The 11,546-nt window shown below is 38.2% G+C and overlaps 1 protein-coding gene and 1 pseudogene across 4 annotated transcripts in view; one reads left to right on the top strand and one right to left on the bottom strand.

The window, feature by feature from the left end:
- The window catches only part of GTF2H1 (general transcription factor IIH subunit 1), a 36,252-nt gene extending 24,932 nt beyond the window's left edge, over positions 1–11,320 (top strand). For all 4 annotated transcript variants that reach the window (XM_045825282.1, XM_045825279.1, XM_045825281.1 and 1 more), the window contains 6 exons: positions 343–431; positions 768–885; positions 4,429–4,519; positions 4,972–5,087; positions 8,246–8,338; positions 10,090–11,320. In XM_045825282.1, coding sequence (XP_045681238.1) covers positions 343–431; positions 768–885; positions 4,429–4,519; positions 4,972–5,087; positions 8,246–8,338; positions 10,090–10,176 — 594 coding nt within the window. In that variant the 3' untranslated portion in view covers positions 10,177–11,320. The remainder of the gene's footprint in view (positions 1–342; positions 432–767; positions 886–4,428; positions 4,520–4,971; positions 5,088–8,245; positions 8,339–10,089) is intronic.
- On the bottom strand, positions 6,978–7,885 carry LOC123809886 (annotated as a pseudogene).
- Positions 11,321–11,546: the final 226 nt, after the last annotated feature.

Raw genomic sequence — 11,546 nt, forward strand, 5'->3', positions numbered from 1 at the left:
ACCATAGGAAAGTATTTATAACACATACAATAAAATTAGTTTTTTATTTATTTGGCGGGGGAGTAGAAAAATATACATTTTTACCTACCAGATTGTCAAAAATTAAAAGTTTAATCGTAATTACAGTGTAGGAAAACAGGTATTCTCTGTAATTGATTGCCGAGAAAATGGACTTAACATCTGTAGAGGAGTCATCTCTAGGAAATGCAGCTCATGGGGGGAAGACTTCATAATTTACCCTCTGTGCAGTTTTCCTTTTTAGTCATATGTATTACTTTTAGTCATATTCAGTACTTTTATAAGGGACAGTTACAATAAAAGGTGTTGTGTTAATAATTATAGGCGAAGTTACAAGAGTCCATTGAATATGAAGACTTGGGAAAAAATAATTCCATAAAAACGATTGCACTAAACCTCAAGAAGTCAGATAGGTAAGTTTGGTTGATACAGCACAAGTTATTGCAGAATATATTCTGCTAGAATAGCATTCAAGTTTAGTCAGTTTGTTACCATAACAGTACAGTATTTTTTTTGCTTAGAAAGGTACTTTGTGCACCTCGGGAAAAGATCCTAAATGATCAAAGCCAGGAAAATAAATACTGTCTCTCTCTGCTTTTTGCATCTTATTTTATGTGAAGTAAATCATTTTATTGAAATCTATCTTTTTTGCTTTGTAGAAAATGTATTGAGACTGCTAAAATATATGGAAAACAAATATTGAGCACCTTTATTCTGTGTAATTTCTTTCTTTCTTTGCTAACCTTCAGGTATTATCATGGTCCGACCCCTATCCAGTCACTACAGTATGCGACAAGTCAGGACATTATTAATTCTTTTCAAAGTATTAGACAAGAAATGGAAGCTTATACACCCAAATTAACTCAGGTGGGTAACTTGTAGTGTTTGAAAACCAGAATTCCCACACACAATTACTTCCTCATTTTATGCACACAGCCAAATTGAACTATATAACTAATATTTCATTGCATTTAAAAACATAATTTTGCTAAATTTTTAAAATCAAGAGGTAGGGAGGGAAGGCATTTGGCATATTCAAGAATTATCTGAAGATAAGACGATAATGAAAAATAATGAGTTTCATGGTTGCTAGAATTTCCTTCCATACGTATACACAGTTTTATTGTTAAATTCTTTCCAAATTCTTCTGGCTGTCACTCTCTAGATAATCTGCATGACCTCACAGCCCACTATTCTTCATTTTCCCCGTCCTTATTTATACTTTAGTTGGTCTTCAATTTCTGTCAGTTTTTCAGTATTTCTTAATCACCTTGGTTTAAGCAAACCTGATCAGTTTTTTATACTGCCACTGCAAGTTATCTTTCTAAAAACATAAATATGAACTTACTACTCTGCAGCCTGAAAACCTTCACTGCCCCCACTTTGTTGCCACAGTAATTATCTGAATGCCCTTGTCTGGCATGTCAGACCCTTTTCAATCTGGCCTAACCCACACCCACATCTTCAGTCCCAGCTCCAGCCATATCTCCACCATCCCCTTCCACACACAACGAAGAGTCCTGTACTCCAGCCAAACACACTAAACTACCTAGAGTTGTTTAATCATATTGTCATCATGCTTCCTATGCTTTTTTTGCTCTTGTTTTTCTCTCTTCTTAGAATGCCCTTAGCCTGTTCTGTCCATGGTGAACTGATAATAATTATTCAAGACTCACTTCGGATTTCATTGCCTCTGTAAAGCAATCCTGAACATGCCCAGTAATGAGATTTTTCCATTTCTGTTTTTATAAATACGGAGGCACTGACTTCGTACCTGTATTATAGTGCTTATCACATATTGGCACTTACATTTACTCTTTATTTTGAAGTAATCTCAGATTTACAGAAAGATGAAAAAAATCTTTTCTGACCAATTTTGAGAGTAAATCCCTTTACTCCTAAATATTTCAGTGTGTATTTCCTAAAACAAGACATTCTTACAAATAATACAATGAGGTTACAGAACAGTAAGTTAACAACTAATAAAGTATATCTAACCTAAAGAACTTACAGAAATTTGCCAGTTGTAACACTAAAGTCCCTTACAGCAAAAGAAAACTCCTTGGTCCAACATCTAAGTCATGTTCATGAGTTGCATTTAGTTCTCATGTCTCTTTAGTCTTCTTCAAAATGGAATCATGTCTCAGTTGATTGGGCATCATCCTGCAAGGCCCAAGGTCACTGGTTCAATTCCCAGTCAGGACAAATCCTGGGTTGCAGGTTTGGTCCCCAGTTGGGTCAGGGCATGTGTGAGAGGCAAGCAATAAATGTTTTTCTCTTTCATTGATGTTTCTCTCCCTCTTCTTTCTCCCTCCCTTCCCCACTCTCTAAAAATTAAAAAATAAAATGGAATAGTTTTCCAGTCTTTCTTTCCCTTCATGACCCTGATATTTGTAGAGTACAAACTAGTTTATTGTAGAACGCCCTCAAATTGAGTTTCCCTAATGTTGCCTTAAAATTGGATTCATGTTACGTATTTTTGGCAGGAATACCACAGAAGTGATATATAAGTGATATGTTATCCTCACATCAGGAGGCACATACTTATTTGTCCTAACTTGTTATATTAACTTGGATCACTTCGTTAGGTTAATATCTGCCTAATTTCTCTACCAAAAAGTTACTGTTTTCCCCTTTACAATTAGTATCTTGTGGGAAGATACTTTAAGGCTATGTAAATATTTTATTTCTTTTCAAACTTTTGCCCACTAGTTTTTTTAGAACCCATTGATGATTCTTGCTGAAAATAAGTATTACCATGCTGGTGGCTAAAGGATGATTTTCTAATTCCATCATCCATTCTACATTTATCAGTTGGCATTCTGCTAAAAGGAGGAGTTTCCTTCCCTTCTGTATTGACGTATATCAACATAGATCCATGGATTCTTACATTACTCTGTGGGTTATAAATTGTTCCTTTCTTTTTAACTAAGGTATAATTTACATATAATAAAATTCACCTTTTTTACAGCTCTCATTGTCTCTTGTTCTGCGTTTTAATAAACATACACAGCTGTATAACCACCAGCACAATCAAGATAAAAAAGTTTTGTCCCCAAAATGTACGCATTCCCCCGTAGTCAGACCCTTCCAATCCTTTCAGACTGGCTTCTATATTGGTCTGGTAATGTCCTTATCAGTTTTTGAGCACCTCCTTACTTTACGGCACAGTGAGATACATGTTCCAGATTCATCTTACACTTTCCCTGCCCCAGCCACAGAATCTTCCTTGTATTACCAAGTAGATTTAGAAACCAAGATCCCAGTGTTGGGTGGGGTGTCAGTGCTGTTGGGGTGTCATTGGCTGGTGATGTTAGAGCTAGGAAATGCCTGTATTCACATACATGTACACACAGCAGATTGCAGCTTATTTGACTACTATTCCTTCTAGACTGTAATTGCCCAACATCTGGCCCTTGGGCCCAAGTAAACCCACCTAACTTTATACTCTCATCAGTCATATTAAGTATGTAAGTAAGATTGTCCTCACATTGACCTTTCTGCACTCCCCTGCACCCCAAAGATGTGCTTTTATCTGAAACATGTGCATTGAGTCTGACGGCCCAAGTATCTGTCCTCATGTGTGTGTACCTGAGTACAGCTAGGAGCTAGTCAACGAGCTTGGCAATTACAGAAGATTGTGGTTACAATGTGTTACAAGTTTCAGACAAAATAGGAGTAAAGTGCACTCCCATGTCCCTTTGACTCATGGTTGTCATGTGCTGTACACTACACCAAGCTTAAAAATTTGTTTCTAATCAAGCCAATTTACACATGGATTCATACTACAACTCCATTGAAAAACTTGAGATGCACTAACCCTGCACTTGGGCCATTCAACAGATGATTTGTTCCTCACTATAGCCACAGTACCTAGCACTTGCAGGCACCCATTGAATGGATAGGTCAGTTATGTTCCTAAATGTGGGTACTGACACAGTGAGGAATACATTCTTTCCTCTTTTAGCTCAGTGTATTTACTTCTTTAAAAATGACAAACGATGTATTTCTACTCTGTTGGGTGTTTTGTTTTTTCCCAGCTGCCAGCAAGTATATTATTAACATGTTTTACTTAGTTCCTTTCTTTAAACTCAATTTTACTTTCAAGGGTAAGAGTTCACAAGTTAAGTTGAATTGATGCTCAAGAAAAGGCTTGACTAAGCAAAAGATCACATGAGTTTTGAGGTACCTATAGACTTGCGTCCTATTCCTAGAAGATTGGTAGTTATTCTCTTTCTACACAGACCATGTTTCTAGCCTCATGGAAAGCAGTTCGCTCTGGTGAACTTGCTATAAACTGCATATTTATACAGTAATAAAGACTTACTGGACATTCTGCTGTAACGCTGACATGTTATCTAAGAAAGATGTCCAAAAAAGAGAAAAACCACTTTTCGTGTTTCCTTTCAGGTTCTTTCAAGTAGTGCCGCCAGTAGTGCCATCACAGCACTGTCACCCGGAGGAGCACTTATGCAGGGAGGGACACAACAAGCCATAAACCGTATGTGCTGGGCTACCTTCTGTCGCTATCCCTTTACTTATGTAAGCTCTTAAGTTGAGAGGAGGCTAAAGTTTTGTTGGCTTTGCTTTGAAACATTTCTGGGGGTTTTGTTTGTTTTCGTGCATCCAGATCCTTATGTCTGGACAATAACTTAGGTTTCAGAATTATCTTAATATTACCATGGCATGTTAGTGGTCTCTGTATCCTAAAAGCTTTCTTTTTTTCTCACCTACCTCTTATAATGAAGGGCAACCTTAAAAGTTTTTCCAAAATCCCAAAGGAATTTAAATTCTGTGATCTGTCAGCGACTATATTAGTAACTTAACTCAGAAGAGCACATCCTGGTTTGGCATCAGCAAAGAGTTAATGTTAAAATTTCTTCTCTGAGTGGTCCTTTCAGATACTGTCCATACTAGAAAAGAACTTTTATCCTATGGATCTTTCTTTTGCAGAGATGGTGCCAAATGATATTCAGTCTGAATTGAAACACCTGTATGTGGCTGTTGGAGAACTACTTCGGCACTTCTGGTCCTGCTTTCCTGTTAATACACCATTCCTAGAAGAAAAGGTCAGAACCAGTTCCAAACACAGCCAGCTATTAACAGTGGTGTGGCTTGATGGAGTATTATTTTGAAATTGGAAAATTGTATTAAGTGTTTGCCATGTGCTAGACATGTGATCACTACTTTGCATACATTATTTAAACCTCACAGCATCCTGATGAAGGTAGGTATTGATACCAATTTTAAAGTTTAAGAAACTTCAGTGTAGACCAGTTCCATAACATATGATCATACATCTTAAAATTTGTATTTACATCTAAGCCACTGGAATGATAGAAGAACAGAGACCCAAAAGAAGTCACATCAGTAAAATTTGGTAGTGTGTCTTTTTTTTTTTTTTTTAGATTTTATCTATTTATTGTTAGAAGGGAAGGCAGGGAGAAAGAAAAGGAAAGAAACTATCAGTGTATGGTGCCTCTCGTGCACCCCCTACTGGGGACCTGGCCCAGCAACCCAGGCATGTGCTCTGACTGGGACTCAAACCAGTAACTTTTTGGTTCACAGGCCAGTGCTCAATCCACTGAGCCGTACCAGCCAGGGCTAAAATTTTTTATTTGGTACATAATTTAGGGGTAATTAAATCTAAACTGAGATTGACAACAAATACAGCAATAGCTCTTTAACACTAAAATCCCTTTAACCAATTAAAGGCTAGTTGACATATAGAAAAGTATTTGAAGCATCATCCCATGCACCAAGAGACTGTGGGTTTGATCCCCAGTCGGAGAGCATATGGAAGGCAACCAGTTGACGGTTCTCTCATCCTCCCTCACTCTGTAAAATCAGTGAAACATATGCTCAGGTGAGGATTAGAAATAATTATAGTAATAATAGCTTTGCTGTATAACTTGCTCTTATAATCAATTTTTAAGAGAAAGATAAATGTCCCATTAAAAAAACAATAGGCAGCCCTGACTGATGTGGCTCAGTTGATTGGGCGTGATCCTGCAAATAGAAAGGTTGCCGGTTTCATTCCTAGTCGGGGCACCGGCCTGAGTTGCCCATTTGGGGACATGCAAGAGACAACTGATCAATGTTTCTCTCTCACTTCGATGTTTTTCTCCCTCTCTCCCCCATCCTCTCTCTCTAAAAATAAATAAAATCTTTTTTAGGAAATAATAGGCAACAGAATTTTTTCAATTTAATGATTTTTTAGGGAGGGAGGGAGAAAGAAAGAAAGAGAGAAACATCAATTTGTTCCACTTATTTATGCATTCATTATTTGCTTCTTGTATGTGCCTTGACTGGGGATCAAACCCCACAGCCTTGGCATATCAAGACAACACTGTAACCAACTCAGCTACCCAGCCAGGGCAACAAATGATTTTTAACAGGCATCTGACTAAAGAATGCAAGTGACCCAATAAACCTAGGGAGGAAATTTTCATACTCACTAGTATTCAAGTAAATTATCTTTAAAGATACAGTGAAAGAACATTTTTACCTGTAATCTGCAAATGAACAAAAAACTTAAAATGATCAGTGTTGGCTGAGTTACTAAGAGTTTTTTCTTTCACTACTACTAGTACTGCATTTTTAAAAATGCCTTTACCCAGAAATTCAACATTTAGAAATTTAATTTAATTAAGAATGTGTATAGATATTTAGCCATTGAGATGTTCCTCTACCACCGTCTATGAAAGAAAATGTGGAACTAACCTAAATATCTACCAGAAGGTGATTGGTTAAAGAAGCATTTGTTATGCTCATACATTGAAATACTATACATCTATTTTAAATGATGAGTTGGGTGAGTATTTAATGACTGATAGATATTCATATTAAAATAAATGAAATTTTAAAACAGTATGTACAGTGTATTTTCTACATCTATGCTTTTTTTTTTTTTCCGTTTTGCACTTGTGAGAATTTAATGAATTCCCATCCATGTGGCTTCAAGCTACCAGCACACAAGCCCCATCAACAATCTTAATCTTCTCCTCAGCTCTTCTGCTAAAAAATTCATCCTTCAGCCCTGGCTGGTATGGCTCAGTGGATTGAGCACTGGCCTGCAAACCAAAGGGTCACCAGTTCAACACCCAGTCAGGGCACATGCCTGGGTTGCAACCCAGGTCCCCAGTGGGGTGCACAAGAGGCAACCACACATTCATGTTTTTCTTCCTCTGTTTCTCCCTTGCTTACCCCTCTAAAAATAAATAAAATCTTAAAACAGAAAAAAAAAAGAATTCATCCTTCACAGTGGCAGGCTGCTTTGGGAGCTTTCCCTCCCCTAGAACTTTGTAGTAGCCCGATTGCACTGCATCAATAACAGGAGCAGCTCCAGTCTTGTTTTTGGCAGCGTTGACCTGTGTCTGCTCACTGTCCAAGGTCCACAGTTTATCCAGGGTGATAGTGGGGCAGCGGCTCTGGTTCCTCTTAAGTGGTGGTGCCTCATACCAACTTTCCCAAAGTAACCTGGGTGATATTTGTTGAAGTTGATCCTGTGATGATGCAAGCCCCCAGCATTTTTTTGGCCTTCCGGGTGCTCCCTGTGTTTGGCAATGCTGCCGTGGCCGTGACTCAAATGGCCCCAATGTTTCCCGGTCTTCCTCAGTCTGGATGGCGTGTTGGTGGCCAAAATGCAAGAGAGAAGCCTCCACAAAGTCTCCTATATCTGTGCATTTACACACACGAACAAAAAATGTTGAAAAGGATATGAGTTATGGACCAAAGTATTAATGGTCTGTGAATGGTGGGATGTAAAAAGAACTTTTTTTTTAAAGATTTTATTTATTTATTTTTAGAGAAGGGGAAAAGGAGAGAGAAAGGGAGGGAGAGAAACATAGATGTGAGAAACATCCATCGGTTGCCTCTTGTAAATGCCCCAGCCAGTGATTGAACTTGAAACCAGGCATGTGCCCTGAGCAGGAATTGAACCAGCAACCTTTAGCTTTGCAGAACAATGCCCAACCAACTGAGCCACACCAGTTAGGGCAATTGAATATGTTTTTATTTTCTACCTTTTGCATTTTTTTAATTTTTCTGCAGCAGCCATTGTTTTAGGGATAGATTTTATTTTAATCTAATTACATTAGATATTGCTTCTCTGCCTGGTGGAGCTAATTAATCAAAAAATAAATGAATAACCCTCCTATGTGTATTTTGATTTCTGTAGACACTTTGAAATTTCTCTGTAATTTATTATTTCTCTCACCTTTTTTAGGTAGTGAAAATGAAAAGTAATTTGGAACGATTCCAAGTCACAAAGCTCTGCCCATTCCAAGAAAAAATTCGAAGACAGTATTTAAGCACAAACGTAAGGCAACAGTCTGATTTTGACCTGGTTTTCTGTGTAGCAAAGTGATTAAATTAACTTTGTTTTCCTGTGAATGAATAGATACATTGTTTTTTCTTCTCCTGTTCAGAGTATTGTTTTTAACTGTAAAATAATAAATATCTGTGTGCCCACCAGTCACAGTAAGAAATAGAATGTTTCCAGTACCCACAGGTATTTCTTGAGGGCCCCTGTCCAGTTCCCTACCCCTCCCTCACTCTCCCAGGACCATGATCAATAATCACCTCCATGCTTTTCTTTAGAGATTTGCAACCCATGTGTGTGTTCCGTAAAAATATTTATTTTGAAAATGTGAACAGTAAGCACAAACCTAACAATGTAAAGAAAGGAGGACTTGCCCCTCTGTGGTAGTAGATTGAACAGTTCCTGGGTTATGGTCTGTCTGAAGCTTCCCAGATTGTTTACATCAGGGTGGGCAGTCGATAGGGTACTGAGAGAAAAGTGTCCCTTTATGCCCAGGGTGTTTAGCTTTATTTTTATGCAAGGCTAGAGCAATCACAAGACTTTTTCTGTATGTGTCATGCAAATCCTCTCAGAGATGATGGGAAAGAATAGTATATACAAACTTAGGATTCAGTATTTCAGTAAGGTAGAGTTTTACAGTTGAAAGCTGAAAAATCTTCGTAAGATTATACTCACATGTTCTAAGTGGGTTTTCTCAAAATATAACAGTATTATAACAGAAAAGTGGCTTGAAGTGTGTCTTCCTGCAGCGGTGCAAGGATGATTTTTATATAGTTTCTCAACAAAACTAAAACATACACACACACTCATAACGATGACAGGTGTAAATCAGGGTGATTTTTTTTTTAAACTCCACCTCAGATTGAATGAGTCATTGACACGATGAAAGGATTTAGGACTTCCTGATTTCCATCCCTATGCTGCCGGAATCACCCGTGGAGACTTTACAAGACTTACTTGCAGCCACATAAACACTGTCTGCCTCCAAGGAAACAGATATTCCAAAGGCACTCTACCTCAGGGGTCTTTATTAGCTTAGACCAGTATGGTCCTATTGACTTTCAGTTATGTCCATGATGAGGGCAAATTTTTTTTCTACTCAGAAGATACAGTGCTGACCTAAGTAAGATGTGGCATACCATTGTGTGAAGCATTCAGACGATTTAGATTTTTTGTGACCCACTGAGTGATACTGGCATCCTGAAGTGTTGGAGCTGGAAAGGCCATAGAGGATGTAGAGGAGTGCTTCACAAAGATTGGCTGTGCAGCACGGTTAGCTGCGGGACCTTTGGAAAATCAAAGGTTCCTGGGTTTCCTCACAGACCTGCTGTATCAGACTCTTCAGGGGATGTAGGCACTTTCCCAATGTTCTGCAAGGTAATGTGGGTACCGCCATCCTGGCCTTAGTCAACAGACTGATGTTCAAGTCTAGAAACCACCAGTTTAACTGTTCATGTCCCTCATTTGACAGAAGAAACTGAGGCCTAGAGCACAGTTAGGACTCTCATGTTGTGCCATAACTGGTGATGACAGGTCATCACAGCCTCTACTGTACCCCACCATCTCTCTGACCTTTCTGTACAAAATGCGTCTGATAACACCTTCACAGGGGCTTGCACGTTGCCTTATTGGGGAAATACAAGTGAGCTTGGAAACTACACTCAAGTACATGCCGGATCTGAACTAGAAGCATTAAGTTCCCCGGCCTTTGCCCAGTTGTTGTTTAAGTGTCTTGCTATGTTTTTCAGTTGGTAAGTCACATAGAAGAGATGCTCCAGACAGCCTACAACAAGCTCCACACGTGGCAGTCACGGCGTCTGCTGAAGAAAACGTGAAGTGTCTGTGGCTCGCAGGTTGTGTGAGACCGAGAACCGTGGCCTGCAGTGTCTCTGGAAACCTGGCCTGAAGACATGCAGATGATCACCCACAAGTGACAGGAAACATCTGCACCACGCCAACTTTCGGAGCTGATGCTTTTGTACTTGCACATTGTGAACTGAAAGGAAAGGGACTGATTAAACTAATAGCTGGGGAGGTAAATTAAGGCAGAACCAAAATGAGCTAAGTTGCAAATATATATATATATATATATATATGAATATATTTTTAAAAGACACTGTTTACTGCAGTTACTCAGGAACTGCTTTGATTCATATTAAGCTGCTGCTTTCGGAAATTAAAAAAAAAACACTTTTTAAAAGGGTGCATTGATAAAATCTGAGGTTTTTGTTGTTTTCTGTGTAAATTTTTTTTCTAAGTTTATGGCACAGGGTACACCTTAAGTATTTCTCCTCCATCCTCTACTTGGATCCTCAAGTTTTAGTGAATTCTAATTGTACCTTACATCAGCAAGTTAAAGAGACTGCTTTAAAGTAAGCCAGAGGGAGACTGTTGCTCAACCATCAGGAAACAGTTGTGCTCAGAAGACATCATGGTCCTGTGTTTCCTACGGAAATAAGAAACAATAAATATTGCACTGAATGTGGTTTGGAGTCCCTAAACGATAAAGAGGGAACATAATTTGCAGAAAGTCGTGTGGGGTTTTTATGCAGAATTTTGTCAGAAGACAATGGTGCTGCATGTTTTGTTTTTTTTTTTGAGTGCAAATGTACATTGCTAAGTTTTTTTTAAGATGGCATGTGCTTTGAAAGAAGGAAATTGCATTTTTAAGAGTTTAAAATAATCTTATGAGTGAGAAATATAAGAAATTTTATTTTCACCTCTTTAGAAAAAAAATAAAAGATGTTTCTCATATCTCCTTTTCTGCAGTATCTGACTGTTACTATCCTTGGCGATTTGATAATCATTGCGTAGTGACTGAAAAGCCTAAGCAAAAAAAAAAAAAATCGTTCTTATGTCCTTGTTTATGGAATTCGTGCTGTGCCATATTTTGTTCCTAATAGGATCAACTGTTTAAGACTAGATGTCCTGTATTAAAAGTTACAGAAAAAAGTAAAACTTTTTATAGCTGCTCTTTTATCTGTAACATATCTTGTGGTTTCTCCTTATGTGTGATATTTACTTGAGTGGACTGCTCAGAGCTACTTGTCCTTTTTTAAAGCCGTTATACTAGCTGCTTGTCTTTCAGATAACGGCCACAGTAAGTCACAGCCCGTTCAGACTTTTCAACTGGCAAAGGAAAGAACGTCACTTTCCTCATTTCTCTTTCAGATCTGTGTAGTATGGTGTGTGACACCTTACACCT

The sequence above is a fragment of the Phyllostomus hastatus genome, unplaced genomic scaffold (assembly GCF_019186645.2).
Source record: "Phyllostomus hastatus isolate PE091 unplaced genomic scaffold, TTU_PhHast_1.1 phas_scaffold_585, whole genome shotgun sequence".
NCBI lineage: Eukaryota > Metazoa > Chordata > Mammalia > Chiroptera > Phyllostomidae > Phyllostomus > Phyllostomus hastatus.